At 34.8% G+C, this 17,815-nt stretch overlaps 1 protein-coding gene across 1 annotated transcript in view; it reads left to right on the top strand.

The window, feature by feature from the left end:
• The window catches only part of LNPK (lunapark, ER junction formation factor), a gene marked incomplete at both ends in the record, with an annotated part of 70,123 nt that overhangs the window by 30,632 nt on the left and 21,676 nt on the right, over nucleotides 1–17,815 (top strand). The window contains 2 exons of the mRNA XM_080690022.1: nucleotides 9,575–9,658; nucleotides 9,741–9,792. Of these exons, the coding sequence (XP_080546148.1) occupies nucleotides 9,575–9,658; nucleotides 9,741–9,792 (136 nt within the window). The remainder of the gene's footprint in view (nucleotides 1–9,574; nucleotides 9,659–9,740; nucleotides 9,793–17,815) is intronic.

Here is a 17,815-nt window from a genome sequence, read left to right on the forward strand (position 1 = left end):
TTTTATTCTTTATTTTGACACAGGGTCTCACTGAGTTGCAAAGGCTCTCAAAGTAGCTGAGGCTGTGTGTGAACCAGGATCTTCCAATCTCAGCCTTCCTAATACTGGGATTACAAGCATGCACCACCACACCTGGCTAATATAATATATATTATTATATATTGGATGGAACCCAGGGGCATTCAACTTCTGAGCTATACCCCCTGCCCTATTTTTTATTCTTTATTTTGAAACAGGGTCTCACTAAATTGCAGAGGGCCTCACTAAGTAGTTGAGGCTGCCTGCAAACTGCGATCCTCCTATCTCAGCCTCCTGAATACAGGGATTACAAGCATGTGCCACCATACCCAGCTAAGAATATATATCTTAAAGAACATGTATTAGCCAAAAATCTCTTAGAGTAACAGAGAAGACTTGGAAGACTCTATGAAAGGGCAAGCCAAACTATTTAGTACTTCTTTAATGGCCCTTGAAGGAATCATGACATAAAAGATATTTTACCTAAATCCGACAATAGTTAGGAAATTCAGTTCATAGTTCAATAAATCTGTATTTAGATGATTCATGAACCATCAACATTACAGAATAGTTCAGTATGGCGTTTCTCTTGCAGTTATCACTAAAGAAAAATAAGTTGGCTCTAACTCACTGTATTAATTAGAGAATGCAATTTGCATTGACTTGATTGTTGTTGATTACACTATTGTTGCTCTTGGGAGGTAGTCTCTAGTCTTGACCAAACAAGCTCTAATAGAGCTGCTTTGTTGGAGTAGCTTTACACTTTTAAGCATTAAGTGCTAAGGTTTAAAAAGTTAGCAAGCTAGTACTGAGAGGCAAAAATGAGACTTTTTTTTGTCTTGCTAGGGATTGAAACCAGGGGCATTCTACCTCTGAGCTATATCCCTAGCCCTTTGTTTTGAAACGGAGTCTCACTAAATTGCAGAAGGCCTCACTACTTAAGTAGCTGAGGCTGGCAGCAAACATAGATCCTCCTGTCTCAGCCTCCCAAGTACTGGGATTACAAGCATGCAGCACCATGCCCATGTGGGACATTGTTTTTGAGGAAAAGCTAAGCATAATCAAAACTGATTTTGTTCATTAATGTTTAGGTTTAAATGCTACATTTATAGTTTTTGCTTTGTTTTTTGTGGAACTAGGGATCGAACCCAGGGGCATTATACTTCCAAGCTACACCCCCAGCCCTATTTTTTATTCTTTATTTTGAAACAGGGTCTTACTAAGTTGTGGAGGTCCTCACTAAGTAGCTGAGGCTGGCCTCAAACCTGCATTCCTCTTTTCTCAGCCTCTCAAGTCCTGGGATTAAAAGTGTGTATCACCTTTATATTTACATTTATAGTCTTAAAAATACTTTTATTGTTGATATACTACATAGTTTTTTTTTTATTGGTGCATTGTAGTCATACTCCTTAATGAAATATAAGATGTTAGAGGCATACATGCATATATTACTTTAGCCCTCCCCCAATTCCCACTTCATTCCCTCCCCCGTCCATCCTTCTCCTGTTGGCTTAGTGCTTGACTTTGATATGTTTGTTAATGTACATCATGTACATTAGGGAATTTCCCTTCTTTCCCTCTACCATCACCCCAAGTTAGGCCTCCTTATTTGCTTATCTATGGTTTCTCCTTCTGTTCCTCCTATGACTCTTTTTCTTCCTAGCTTCTACATATTAGGGAGAGCATCTGATTTCTTACTCTTTGTGATTAACTAATCTCACGTAGCATACTGTTCCAGTTCCATCCTTTTCCCTGTAAATTATGTAATTTTATTCTTTATGGATGAGTAAAATTTCATGTGTACATGTCCCTTATTTTTGTAATCCATTCATCTGTTGATAGACATCTTGGCTGGTTTTATAGCTTGGCAATTGTGAATTGTGCAACTATGAACATAGATGTGCATGCGTTAGTTTGGTATTTTGGTTTCCATTCTTTTAGGTAGATACCCAGAAGTGGTATTGCTGGATCATATGGTAAGTTCATTCTCAGTCCACATCTTCACCAGCATTTATTGTTGTGTTTTGAATGATTGACATTCTAGTTGAGTTAGGTGAAATCTCAAGTAGTTTTGATTTGCATCTCTCTGATTACTAATGATGTTGAGCATTTTTTTCATACATTTATTGGCCATTTGAATTTCTTCTTTTGTGAAGTATCTATTTAGTTCACTTGCCCATTTTTCAATTGTGTTATTTTTCTTAGTGCTGAGTTTCTTGAGTTTTCTATATATTCTAGACATTAGTCTTCTGGAGTAGGTGGCAAAAATTCTGTTGGCTCTCTGTTGAGGTTCTTGATAGTTTCCTTTGCTGTACAAAAGCTCTTCAGTTTAATGCAATCCTGCGTACTGATCTGCCTTTTAGTTTCTTGTGCCTTTGGGGTCTTGTTGAGAAAGTTTTTACCTGCATAACTTTATTTATTTATTTATATATATTTTTTGTGGGTCTGGATATGGAACCCAGGGGCATTCGGCCTCTGAGCTACACCCCCTGCTCAATGTTTTAGTCTTTATTTTGAAACAGGGTCTCACTGAGTTGGGGAGGGCCTCACTAAGTAGCTGAGGCTGTCAGTCAACCGCGATCCTCTGGTCTCGGCCTCCAAAATGCACCACCATGCCCAGCCACCTGCATAATTTTAAAAAAAACTTTTACTGTTGAAATACCAGCTAGAAAAATAACTGTTGTCAGTAAAAAATTATGTAAGTCCTAACCCTTTTCTTTCATTAGCAAAAGTAATAGAAGGTATATTTATCACTTGATACTTTATTAAAGGTGATTTTCTTACAGATGGATCTTTAATCTGAGTGGATTTGTATAGAAGTATGATTTGTAATGATGGATAGGAATTGTCAATTGATTAAAAAATGAAATTACTTAGGAAAACGAGTAGTATCTTAATGTTTTTAATTTTGAGAACTTAATGTCAATATTAACTTGTATAATAAGGCTAGAAATTGATCTTTAGTTATCTAAAAAAATTCCCAAGTCAATATGTATACAACTGGACATAATACATACTTTGTGGTCTTTCATTTCTTAGTTTGTTCTTTTAATCACTAATCTGTGCAGTAGATAATCTCTCTACATCAATATTTATTCCTTCAAAACAATTCAAAGTTCAGATCCATCAAAATGTACCAGTCCAAATTACCTAAGGGGCTTGGTTGAAAATGCTGTGCTTTTTTCAGAATAGTGTTTCTGTGTGATAATTCTTTTTTTTTAGCTTTTGTCAGGAAATTAATACTCTTCTGAATTCTGAGAAAAATTATTTGAGAAATTGGGAAAGTGGAGGAAAATGTTATAATTACCTGAGAATTAAATTTTATCAATCAGCGGGTGTGGTGGTGCACGCTTGGAATCCCAGCATTTGAGAGGCTGAGACAGGTGGGTTCTTGGACAGCCTCAGCTCTTTAGTGAGGCACTTTGAAACTTAGTGAGATCCTGTTTCAGAATAAAGAATAAAAAATTGGGCGGGGGATGTAGCTCAGAGGCAGAAATGCCCCCGTATTGAAAAAAAAAAAATCAACTATAGATGTTACAAGTTCAAAGGAATCCACTAATATCATTTGAAATGAAGAGTGAGAAATGCTGACATGGTGAACTTCAGGTTAATGTCACTGTTCTGGGCATAGGACTGGAGCATGTAGAAGACAAGTGGTACAATCAAGTAGTTAATCTGCCTTCTGTAGCCATGTCATAAGCATGCTTTTATGGCCCTGTCTTATTAGTGATGAATCATTCTTACAAATAAATATTAATAGGCTTATACACACAGTATATTTAAACAAATCCTGTGAACGATATTCCATGAAATAATCTGGGAAGCCAAAAAAGAATCCGTAAATTGGCAGTTTAAGCATGTGATTTTTTTTTTTTTTTGCGGGTCTGGGGTGGAATCCAGGGGCATTCAATCTCAGAGGTACACCCCCATCTCTATTTTTTATTCTTTATTTTGAAACAGAATCTCACTAAGTTGCGGAGGGCCTCACTAAGTAGCTGAGGCTGTCCGCGAACCATGATCCCCCCATCTCAGCCTCCCAAATGCTGGGATTACAAGCGTGTGTCATCACGCCCAGTTATAAGCATGTGATTCTTTATTAGGCTGTTGGCCTCACTAGAAAAAGTTTTAAATGTTCTAGTTTTATAATATTTACTGGTGTTTTCTTAATATTCACTATATGCTACAGATTAACAGAAAATTCAAAGAGAAAAGATGTGACTATATGAAATCAGAAAATGATATAAAATCTGAATTACTATAAACATCATCTATTTCAACAGTAAATCTACACTAGAGTAAGGAGAGGATATTTTCATCATTACAATAGTTGAGATTACAGTATATAACATATTTCCTAATACTCTTGAGTTGAAGATGCTTCTCAGTGCATTCTTCATAATTTATCTACATCAATGTAAAATGAAATAATTCACTAGCACATATTTGTTAAGAACCAAAGTTAAAAAAATATTGGATAGTGCAATTAATGCTTTGTGTGTTTTAAAATTTTGTTTCAAGCCGGGTGTGGTGGCACACGCTTATAATCCCAGCATTTGGAAGGCTGAGACAGGAGGATTATGGTTTGCAGACAGCCTCAGCCACTTAGGTCCTTCGCAACTCAGTGAGACCCTGCTTCAAGATAAAGAATAAAAAATTGGGCTGGGGGTATAGCTTGGAGGTAGAATGCCCCTGGGTTCCATCCCTAGTACTCCCTCCACAAAATGTTTCAAGAATGATAATTGGAGTATTAAACCTTTGTTGAATTATCTTTCAAAATTTTAAAGATTTTTCATATTTATTTTGTTAGTCTTTCAATACTTTCTGTAATAAAATGACTATTTTATGTAGAAAGTTTGTACGTCATGAAAATATTTTTTCATTGAAAATATTTTTTCATGATTTATAATAAACATGTATTTATTATTCTTTCTAAATAGAAAAGATAGACTATAGCTGTATCACAGATAAATAATTCACTCTGTTATCAGTTGTTATATTTAAATTACAATATTATGGAAAGTGTAAAATAAGTCATAAATGAAGAATTCCCAAGAATTTTAATTTCTTTTCTTTTTTTTTTGTGGTATTGGGGTTCCTGGAAGTCCTTCTACCTCCGGGCTACACTCCCAGACCTATTTTTACATTTTTATTTGGAAACGGTCTCCTAAGCCAGCGCACGTGGCTGGCTTCGAACCTGCGCGATCCTTCTGTCTCTGCCTCCCAAGCACGGGGATTAAAAGCGTGCGCCACCACGCCTGGCTAAGAATTTCAATTTCTTTCTTTTTTTTTTTTTTTTTTTTGGTGATACTGGGGGTGGAACCCAGAGGCTTTCTACCTCCAGGCTATACTCCCAGACCCATTTTATATTTTATTTGGAAACAGGGTCTCACTACCTTGCTGAGAGCCTCACTAAGTAGCTGAGGCTGGCTTCGAACCTGGGATCCTCCTGTCTCAGCCTCCCAAGTGGAGGGATTACAAGCGTGCGCCACCAAACCTGGCTAAGAATTTCAATTTCTAATTTGCTAGTCTTTGGATTAATATATTGGGTATTTAGAAACAGCATTTGTTTCAGATCCATTCTGAATAACTGAAATTTTATTGAAAATTATGTGTCAATGTTTTATCCACTGTCATGGGTTTGTTCTCTTATATTATTTTAGTTGTATAACAACAGGGCTATGAAGAAAGTATTATCTTTTATACAAAAAGAGAAAAAATGGAGGCCAACAAATTTGCTGACAGTCTTTCTAACAAAGAATAGAAATGTACTTTGAATCTACACCCTTTTTTATTTTTATTTCTTGTGTTGGGGATTGAATCTACTGTATTTCATCTCCACTTCATGAACTCAGATCCCAGATCTTTCTGACTTTTCAAGCTCCTATTCTTTTCACTGACTACAGTATCTATTTAAAACATGTTGTGAAAATATTATGTGTATAAGTGTGTGAATTAAGTGATTATGAAAAGATTTTTGTTAAAAATAAATGCAGCTGGGCAGTGGTGGTGCATGCTTGTAATCCCAGTACTTGGGAGGCTGAGATAGGTGGATCTGGGTTTGTGACCAGCCTCAGCTACTTAGTGAGGTTCTCTACAACTTAGTGAGACCCTGTTTCAAAGTACAGAATAAAAAATTGGGCTGGGGGTATAGCTCAGAAGTAGAATGTCCCTGGGTCCAATCCCCAGCAACACACACACACACACACACACACACACACACACGTGTATGTGTGCAGAATAAAAGAATAGATTTGAACTTTTTAGGGTTTTTTAAAAAATGATCTTATTTAAGATACATAAATAAAACATAGACACATAAATACTGACTAATCTAGTAATTGTCATTTTGTTGAAAGAGCACTTTAGTTTTGAATTTTGCCAGTTAAAAGTCATTGTTGCATACGGTATTCTTTTTAAACATAGTAGTCTTCGTCTTGAGCTATGCTGTCCAAATCAGTAGCCATAAGCCTTATGTGAATTTTTAAATTTATATTGCTGTTGTTGGTATTATTATTTTTATTTTTTATTTTGTGGTATTAGGGATGGAATGTAGGGATTGAGCCATTTACCCTTCCTGTTTTGTTATACTGGGATTGATTGTATAGGGCATTCTACCTCTAAGCTATACCCGCAGCCTTTTTTAAAATTTATTTATTACTTTGAAATAGAGTCTTACTAGGTTGCTGAGAATCTTTGCTAAATTGTTGAGGCTGATCTTGAACCTATGATCCTCCTTTCTCATCCTACCAAGTGCTAGTATCACAGCCATGAGCCACTGTGCCCAGCTTCATTTATTTATTTATATACTTACTTACTTATTTTCAAAGGACAGAGTCTTGCTAATTTACCAGTCGTGTCTACACTTAAGATCCTTCTGTCTCAGCCTTCCAAGAACTGAGATTACAGGTATACACCATTGTTGCCTGGTATAAATATGTTATTTAAAATGAAATAAAGCTTCAAATTTACTTCTCCAGTTACATAAGCAATATTTTAAGTGCTCATGTATCACATATAGCTTAGTGGCTTCTATTATGCTAAATAGAAAATTTCTGTCATTACGTAAAATTCTATTGCGCAGTGGCCTAAATTGCTAATTTGTAGAAATCAGGGTCTTGATTCTTTAATGTTTTATGTAAGTGGGCATGGTGTCACATAGCTACTTGGGAGTATTTGGGAGGCAGAGACAGGAAGATTGCAGGTTCAAGGTCAGCCTCAGAAATTTTGTGAGGCCCTAAGCAGCTTAGTGAGACCCTATTTCAAAATAAAAAATAAAATAGGGTTGGGGTATAGCTTAGGGGTAGAATGCCCTTGGGTTAAATACCTTGTAACCGCCCAATAATTCCATGTAGATTGTATTGATTTGGGAGTATATTCTGTGACATCTTCTCTTCAATCTTTCTTTTTTTTTTTTTTTTCCTGATGCTGGGGATGGAATGCAGAGGCTTTCTCCTTTTTGGCTACATTCCCAGACCTATTTTTTATTTTATTTGGAAATAGGATCTCACTAAGTTGCTAACGGCCTCACTAAGTAGCTGAGGCTGGCTTCAAACCTGTGCAATCTTCCTGTCCCAACCTCCCAAGTACTGGGATTACAAGTGTGCACCACCATACCTGGCTCCTCTCTCTGTTTCTACTTTTCCCCTAAATCTAGTGTGTAATTACAAATATTATTTTATGTGAGAAAATTCAACTTATGTTGAGAAATTATCATAATTTTGAGATATAATTAGAAAATATTTTAGTTTCACTAAATTGAGGTTGATAAATCATTCTTCTAAGTACTTAGCTTCTTAAATGTTGAATTGAGTGTTTAATGAGGAATTTATTAACTGCTATTGTGGCAGGATTTTTTTTTGTGGTAGTGGGCTTTGAACCTAGGTGCCTTCTACTCTGAGCTGTACTCCCTGTCCTATTTTATTTATTTTTTAAGTTTGAAACAGGGTCTCACTAAGTATAGGAGGGCCTTACTAAGTTGCTGAGGCTGTCCATGAACCTACGATCCTTCTGTCTCAGCTTCCCAAGTATTGGGATTATGAGTGTGCACCACCACGCCCAATTTGACAGCATATTTTTAACTGCACTTTAATTCAGAAAATGTACTCTGAGTTGCATTTTGAAACAAGTGTCCTTTGGAATGAGTTGATATGTAATGATTCTCAGCGACTATCAGTGGTCAGTGAGAAGGAAAGGATCCTGTTCAAATTTTTCCAAAAGCATTTTATCTTACACATTAGGTATTTGACATAATTATACCTGTCTTGTACTGAAGTTCAACTCTTTCTAATGTTGGGCCATAGTGCTCAAATGATAACTTTCATAGTTATTTAAAAAAACTTAAACCCATTCATTAAGCTTTAAAATAATTTGAGTGCAGCCGGGTGTGGTGGCGCATGCTTGTAATCCCCATGCTTGGGAGGCGGAGACAGGAGGATCACGCAGGTTCGAAGCCAGCCTTTGTGGCTTAAGAGACCCTGTTTCCAAATTTAAAAAAATAAATAAAATAGAGCCGGGCGTGGTGGCGCACGCTTGTAATCTCCGCGCTTGGGAGGCTGAGACAGGAGAATTGCATGGGTTCGAAGCCAGCCTCAGCTGCTTAGTGAGGCTTTCAGCAACTTAGTGAGTACCACCCCTCCCCCCCAAAAATAATATATATATATATATATATATATATATATATATATATATATATATATATATATATATATATTAGGTCTGGGAGTGTAGCCCAGAGGTAGAAGGGTTTCCAGGAACTCCAGTATTACAACAACAACAAAAATTGAGTGCATTATAAACAAAATGCTATGGTAAAGAAATACTTTACATTTCTTAGTGTGAGCATAGAAATTAATGTTTTTTAAGTTAAGTTCTGTGTTTTTTTCCCCCTTGAAGTTGTTTAAATCTAAGTTAAAGAAAAGGGGAGAGGGAATAGAAGATAGGGATTTACCTTTTAAAGTCATTTGAGCAAATTCCATGGCTCTTCTCCCAGTTAGTGAATTTTCACTGCATTTGCAGCAAGCTAATTGCTTCTGCTAATAAATAATCTAAAATCGATGCTGACAGCAGTTAATTGGCACAGAGATTTTATTTTGTAAAACTCTTGGCTAACGACCTTCTTTAAATTAATAGCATTAAGTGCTATGAGGAAATAAATCTGAGGAATTGCCTGTCATTTGCTTGTCATGTCTAATAACTTCCAATAATGATGGCTGATAGATTTTTGCACATTCCATTATTGAAGTTGGTGCATGTAATTATTCTCCTCATTATATGTAAACAATTAGCGATATTTGGTATTTCCTTGCAGTAAAACTGTTAAGTACAAGTAACATATTAGAGGTTAGAAGCCATTTTAAAATCTAGATTTTAATTATTTCATTGCAGGAAGTCTTTCATTCTATGTGTATATATTATGTGCTTGATCTAAGTAAAAAAAAAGCTGAAAGTTTAGCTGCCTTTATTTTAAAACAGGCACTTGAAAGCTTTTTAATAGGACTTATAAAAATAAGAGTGAGTGTTTTAAAATGTGACAATTTGTGGAAATTTTTGTTTATAGCTTGAAGAAGTCATGGAAAAAGAAACTTACAAGACAGCTAAATTAATTCTTGAAAGATTTGATCCAGACTCAAAGAAAGCAAAGGTAAGGCTATAGTATCACTACTATTTTATTATTAATTATACATTGTAATAGGCCACAATAATAATATTATTGTATTTGACAGGAGTTTGAGCCGCCATCTGCTGGAGCAGCTGTAACTGCAAGACCTGGACAAGGTAAATAACTTTGTAGAAACTGCTGCTGCTGTTGGAAAGATCCATATTTACCCAAGTGAGTTCCCAAGTGTGTTGGTGGTGTGTAAAAACTCATGTAAATGATTTTATGTTAAATTACACTTGGTAATTTGATACATGACTTAGGGCAGATGGCGATACTTTTATTTCATTTTTGAGGGAATATGTTGATGAGTTAGAATATTGAATATCTCAAGATTAAAATATATAATTGGTTTTAACCTTTGAAATTGAATCTCATCAGTATTTTATAAGATTTTTTTCACCAGATAATCTATTGGAGTATCTGTTAAGAAAATCTTTACATTTTTACAATTTATTTAATTAGTTAGCTAATTTTGTTCTTGTGGTCTAAGGCTTAAACTCAGGACCTCATTCATTCTATGCAAATGTTCTACTACTGAGCTATACCCCCATAATATTTGCTTTTGAGAAATATAAGATTTCTGTCAAATTTAAAGTTTTTTTTTTTTTTTAAAAAAAACACACATTTAGGAAATGAGTACATTTAGAAAGAGAAAAAAATTGCATTCTACATGAATGGTAGCTTTTTGGAGTTGTATTTACTGTGTTCCTAGCAATCATTATTACATTATTGCATATTATGTAAAATTTTAGAAATCTTTTTAAGTGACTATATAAAGTTGTTCCCAAGACTGGCATGTGAAAAGATTTTATTGAGTATGTTTTTGGTTTTCATATTTGTTTTTTGCTGAAATATCTAATAAGAGTTTTGTAAGACTTTTGTTACAGTGTAAGAATATATTATTTAAAAATAATTTAACTACCTTTCTTGCAACTCATCAAAATTACAGCCTGGTTTGTGAAATTATGATGACATTTAGAACTTTGAAAAGTAAATCCTTTTATTAATATCCACAAAGACCATGGATATTAAATAAGCCATAGTTTTAGGTTTTTCAATTGGAATAGCTATGTGGAAAGTATTCTAGCCTCCTTCAATCTTCCATGAGGATTTTGGTTTATAGAAATACTAGCCTGTTCTCTTCTTTAGATTGCTGTTTCCATAAAAGCAAAAACTCATATGATTGAAATAAATTGTGTGTGTGTATACTTGCAATGAAATTTCTACTTTTTATAATTAGTTTTTCTATAATTTATATTTTTTTGAGAAATTATAAAAACAAGGTTTTTGGCCTGTAGAACCAGGTTTTTTCTTCCTTCCTTCCTTCCTTCCTTCCTCCCTTCCTTCCTTCCTTCCTTCTTTCCTTTTTTGGTGGTACTGGGGTTCCTGGAAACCCTTCTACCTCTGGGCTACACTCCCAGACCTATTTTTATATTTTTATTTGGAAACAGGGTCTCTTAAGCCAGCAAGGCTGGCTTTGAACCTGCATGATCCTCCTGTCTCTGCCTCCCAAGCACGGGGCTTACAAGCGTGCGCCACCACGCCCGGCAGTTTTTTATAATTTCTAAAAAACTTTTGTATATATAATACTAATTTTCAAAAATATTTTTTTATTTGACTTTGTAGAAGCAGAGAGTAAAATTCATAGAAACACAGGAGTGGGGAGAAAGGGATAATGGGGAGGTACTGGTTAAAGGGGAAAAGGTTTCAGATATATTTATGAACATAACTCCTTGAGATCTAATGTACAGCATAAGGACTATAGTTAGTAACTATATTATATCTTAAGAGGTCTCACTACATATTGGAAAAAGGTAACTGAAATTATGAATATATTGATTCACTTGGCTATAGTAATTATTTTATAACAATATAAACTTTAAAATAACTTTTGTGAATATATTTTAAAAATGTAATATTTTGCTGTTGCTATTACTTTAAACAAAATCCTTTGATATTAAAAAAGAAATAGACTTGGAAACTCTTTTACTAACATTCTTAAGTATTTATTAGTATTTAGGCAATATAAATTATTTCAAGAATCTAAACATTTATTTAAAAATGTACTGAGTAACTTATATACAGATACTTTGAGGAATAAGGAGATAAATATGATATAGCTTTTGACCTTACAAAGTTTATAATCTGTTTTTTCTTTTTTTGCGAGTCTGGGGATGGAACCCAGGGGCATTCGACCTCTGAGCTATACCATATCCTATTTTTATTCTTTATTTTGAGACAGGGTCTCACTAAGTTGCTGAGGGCCTCACTAAATAGCTGAGGCTGTCCATAAACTGCGATACTCCAGTCTCAGCCTCCTGAATACTGGGATTATAAGGGTGCACCACCATGCCCGGCTTATAATCCATTTTTAAAATTATTTTGGGGTATATTATCTAGTATCTCATATTCTTTCAGGTATATAATGATTAATTGCTGTTTCAAAAATTTTTTAACTTATAAAATATACCAAATTTTATCTCAACTGTATTCTACTTTTTAAGAATTATACTTTTATTTAATCTTATCTCTTTTTTTTTTTTCGGGTCTGAGATTGGAACCCAGGGGCATTCGACCTCCAAGCTACACCCCCTGCCCTATTTTTTATTCTTTATTTTGAAACTGGGTCTCACTGAGTTGCAGAGGACCTCACTAAGTAGCTGAGGCTGTCCGCGAACCGCGATCCTCCAGTCTCAGGCTCCCAAATGCTGGGATTACAAACGTGCATCACCATGCCTGGCTTAATCTTACCTCTTTTAGCATCTTCTTATTTAATCTTATCTCTTTTAGCATCTTCTCATTTTTATAGTTGACTTAGTTATTTCATGTTTAAGTTCCAGGTTTCAGTTAAAGTTGTCTTTCTATCTTTGGTGAATCCTGTTTTGGTACACTTATACTCTCTCTCTCTTTTTAATTTTGTGTTTTAAATTTAGACCATATTTGAACATTTACAGAAAGTGGAACAAATACTAAAAGATGTACGTATGTACATCTGTGGCCCTTCAAAAGATCTGCTCTCCAAATGAATATAATTGTGGTGTCCTTATTTTATTTTGTCCTTATTTTACTAGCTCTCTTGCATGATTATTGAACCAGAACTGTGATTCATGCATACTAGGCATCTTTATTTTGTATTACAGTGTTGTTAAGATGCTTAGATTGAGTATAAATTTTCAGGACAGAATTCTTTGATTTACTTAGGTTTCACATTAAAAGTAGTATCATGTTTACTTGACAATTACCTCTCTATCCTAACATCCCTCTCCCTAAATAGATTGTATTTTTTAGAAAGTTTTAGATTTATTTGCAAATTACAAAGATAGTGCAGAGTGCCTATTTATTCTTGTACCAAATTTCCCTATTAACATCTTTTATAAAGATGGTACCTATCTAGCAGTGTGATATGTTATTAACCAAAATCTGTAGTTCAGATTTACTCAGTTTTACCTAATATTTTTTTCTGTTGCAGAATTCCATCTGGATACTACATTACATTTATTTGTTCTGTCTTATATTTCTTTTGGTTGTGCCTGTTTCTCAGATTTTCTTTGTTTTTAATGATCTTGATAGTTTTGCCTTGACTTTTTCTAATTTGGAATGTTTATCAGTAGAAAATCAGGGTCATCATTTGATATGAAAGAATAAATAAACATAAAAGTAGGTTTTTTCTGGGCATGGTGGTGCACACTTGTAATTCTAGTACTTGGAAGGCTCAGACAGGAAGATTTGGGGACAGCAAAAGCCACCTAGTGAGATAGTGAGACCTTGTTTCAAAATAAAAATAAAATATGTCTGGAAGCATAGCTCAGAGGTAAAATATTCATGGGTTCAATCCCCAGTTCTAAACACATATACACAAGAGTAGCTATTTGTATGTATACACATTAAGTAGAATTTATTTGCAGCTTGGATGCTTAGTGTTTATTCTAGTTCTGAAGAGATGATGGATTAGAAGATGGAAAGATTTTTTTTGTGTGTGTGGTACTGAGAATTGAACCTGGAGGCATTCTACCTCTGAGCTACACCCCCAGACCGATTTTCTTATTTGGAAATGGGGTCTAACTAGGTTGCTGAGAGTCTCAGTACTTGCTGAGGCTGTCCTTGAACCTGTGATCCTCCTGTTTCAGCCTCCCAAGTACTGGAATTACAGGTGTGTGCATTCACACCTGGCAGATGGTGGAAAGATTTTATCTATCACTAGATTATAAAGTAATGAAGTTTGGATTTAAATAAAAATGGAATTTGCCACAGTGTAAATTCATGAATAGCTTCTATAGGATAAATAAATCTGTTTGGGATGTTGATATATTAAATTTCTTTTCAAGGTTTTAATTGGATGTGGACTATTTTTGATTTTTATGTGCTAATTTCTGATTTATTCATTTTTTCCAATAAATGTTTTCTTAATATCTGCTATCTACCAGAGGTCCTGGAGATACAGTAGTGAACAAAACAGACAAAAATATTTTTCTTCATTTGTTGGGGAGAGGTAGGCAATATGTTAATGTTAGAGGAAAATAAAAGATGGTGCTGGTGAGTGCTTAGAGGGAGGGCAGATTGAGGTTTTAAATAGGGTTGTCAGGAATGGTCTCATTGAGAACATTTGATCAAAATCAGGAAAGAAGCAAGGGTATGGGCCATGTAGTATCTGAGGGAAGAATATTCCAGATGGAGGAATCAGTAAGTGCCAAAGACCCTGAGTGGAGAGCATATTCAGTGTGCTGTAGAAATAGATGGAGTAGACTAGGTTGAGGGGAAGGCTAGGAGAGTTAGCAAGAGACATAACATGGGAGCATCTCATGTGAGGCTTGCTGAATGTGGATCATAGTAAGAATTCCAGTTTTCAAAATTTTTTTCTTTTTATATTTTATTTTGTTTTCAGCCATGGATTGACATGATATAAATATTTTAAAGGAAGGTTAATTTTTTAGATGAGTAAAAGCAAGGGTGGAAGCAGTAAGAATAATTAGAACCAGGTTTGGTGGCCAACACCTGTTTTTATGGCTCTTCAGCTTAAAATGGATTTTACATTTTTAAGCATTTTTAAAAATAGCAAAAGAAAAAATAAATATGCAACAGAGACTTTGTGTGGTCTGCAAAGTCTAAAATGCTTACTGTTCAGCCCTTTCATGAGATACTTGTTGAACCCTTAATAATTAATGAAATATAAATTCTCTTGGGGTTGGAGGAAGTAAGCTGTAAAGGTAAATGTGGTTTGAGAAAGTAGAATGCTTAAACTTGAGAAGTGAGCAATTATTGTTAATGCTAGGGTTCTAGGACTAGTTTATCACCATAGGAGTGAATGAAATAGGGAGCATGATTTAAGTTACAGGAGGATGGCATTGCAATAGCTAAAAGTGAATACTTAATAGACCATCCTTTTTTTTTTTAAAAAAAAAGAAAACTACCAAACATTCTCTTGTCTTTATAATCTGTGCCTTTACTAAATGAAATTAGAAAAAATTGTTTCTTGCCACAGCTAAATATGAAGTCAGTTAAGTATTACAGAAACATGTAATAGTTTTAATGAATGGATTACAACTTTTTACATAAGTAAGGTTTAAGATTACACACTGGTATTCCATAGCACATATGGAAAGTAAAAATCATACGACATTTTTGTTCTTCATAGCAAGTGGGAATATACTTCATATTTTTATATTTTGGGGGAATGTATATATGAAAGTGAATGTGGAAACCACTTTATAAACAGTAAATTTGCTTTTGGGATGTTCTTTACTTAAATGCCAAATCTGTACTATTAAAATTTATTGTGTGCTGGGCGTGGTGGTGCACGCTTATAATCCCCGCGCTTGGGAGGCGGAGACAGAAGGATCGCGCAGGTTTGAAGCCAGCCGCGCTGGCTTAAGAGACCCTGTTTCCCCCCCCCAAAAAAAAAAATTAAAAAAAAATATGTGTATGTTAGGTCTGGGAGTGTAGTCCAGAGGTAGAAGGGCTTCTAGGAACCCCAGGACCATCAAAATAAATAAATAAATAAATAAAATAAAATAAATAAATAAATAAAATAAAATTTATTGTGTAACAAACTATCCCAAACTTAGTGTTTTAAAACAACATTTGTACCTGGACATTGTGGTACATGCCTGTAATCCCAGTACAGGAGAATTGCAGGTTGGAGGACAGCCTCAGCAATTTAGCAAAACTCAGCAACCTAGTGAGACCATGTTTCAAAAACAAAAATAGAACAAAATAAAAGGGCTGGGAGGAGGGGGGAATATCTTAGTGTTAGAATGCTCCTGGGTATAATTACAAGTACCAGAGGAAAAAACGTCATTTATTTTGTTTATGAATTTGCATTTCGGTTGGGAGTTGGTGGAGACAGCTCATCTTGGTCTTCAACATCTGTTGTGGTTATATTTCTTTGAGGCTAGAGAATCTACTATCTAGATGTTTACTTAATATTCTAACAAGTTGATTCCAGTTATTGGTTCCTTTCCATGTGAATTTCTCTATAGTTCACTCGGACTTCCTCACATAATGGTTAGTTTCTCTGACCAAGCAGCCCAAGACAACAAATAATCTTGGAACTTGGCATGGCTATATTTTCTTGGCCAAGCAGTCACAAAGGGAAAGGCACATATGTACCCTCCTATTTGTTGGGGTTGGCAAATCAAATTTTGGAGTCTTTTTTTTTTTTAATTGCCATATGGACCTTAGTATAGATTTGAAAAGCAGTTTGAATCTGCTTTTCTTAAGTGTGATATTTTAATGTTATTTTTTCCTCATTTACTGTAACATAATAGTTTTTTAAACCTCACTTTGATTCTGTTTGCTTCATTTTGAATTTAAAACCGACGTAGATGTGCCCTCATAGTTGGTGAGTGTGATTTTTGTTGAATTGTTGATTAATCATTAATGTGAATATTAAAACATCTTCTAATCATGAATTGACCTTATGGGCTACATTGATGTCAAATGCTTGGTAACTCTATTTTGGAGGATGTATTTTGTATTTGAATGTAGGAAATACTGAACATAAACAATAAAACTGCTTTGTTGAGTACTAGAGACTTTTTTTTGTGTGCATAGTAGTGGAGATTGGCCCAAGGTCCTCATGCTATATCCCCACCCTTTTTTATTTTTGTTTTGACACAGGGTCTTGCCAAGCTGTTGAAGTTGGCCACAAACTTGCTTGGTTAAAGAGTAACTTATGAACCCATAGAAAATTTGGTGGTTTCAGTAGTTACAGCAGAATTAATATGAGTTAGAGAAAGGGGCTGGAACCTTAGAATTTTTTTTTTTTTTTTTTTTTTTTTAGCATGGTGGGTCTATAGGTCAATGAGCAAGGCCTTGGGTTTGATGCCAGTGTTGAAAAAAAAATGAGAGAGAAAGAAAGAGAGAGAGAGAGAGAGAGAGAGAGAGAGAGAGAGAGAGAGAATTCTTAGTTGTGTGAAAACACTGTTATCTTAAATAAGTATGAGGGCTGAAGGTGTAGCTCAGTGGTAGAGCACCAGCCTAGCATGAACTCATAATTGAATTGAACCTGAGTGGAGAGCATATTCAGTGTGCTGTAGAAATAGATGGAGTAGACTAGGTTGAGGGGAAGGCTAGGAGAGTTAGCAAGAGACATAACATGGGAGCATCTCATGTGAGGCTTGCTGAATGTGGATCATAGTAAGAATTCCAGTTTTCAAAATTTTTTTCTTTTTATATTTTGTTTTCAGCCATGGATTGACATGATATTAGGACATGTCATTCCAATGACATGTTAGACACACATTCCAATGTGACATGATATCAACATATATTGAATTGAACCATGAATTCAGCCTAGCACCAGCCTAGCACCAGCCTAGTTTGTACAAAAGTACAAACCTAAAGGTTAAATAAGTATCGAGTGAATTTTACTATGAATTAGGAGACATTAAAATGTTCAAAACAATTTTATCAGTAAAAACTTTTATTATCCTAATTTTAGAGATTAAAAAAGATTTATTAAAGTAACCCATCAGAGGTCATAGGTAGAGTCAAGATTTCACCCAAACCTTTCCATAGTGTTCAGGTCCTTTAATAGACTAGATTGTTGTGGAATGAGATCTGACACTAGAACTATACTTTCAGTATTTTTGAGGAAGTCTTTAACTTTCTAAATAAAATTTAAAGTGTAAAATCTAAAGT

Source organism: Muscardinus avellanarius (genome assembly GCF_963383645.1).
Source record: "Muscardinus avellanarius genome assembly, chromosome: 2".
Taxonomy (NCBI): Eukaryota; Metazoa; Chordata; class Mammalia; order Rodentia; family Gliridae; genus Muscardinus; species Muscardinus avellanarius.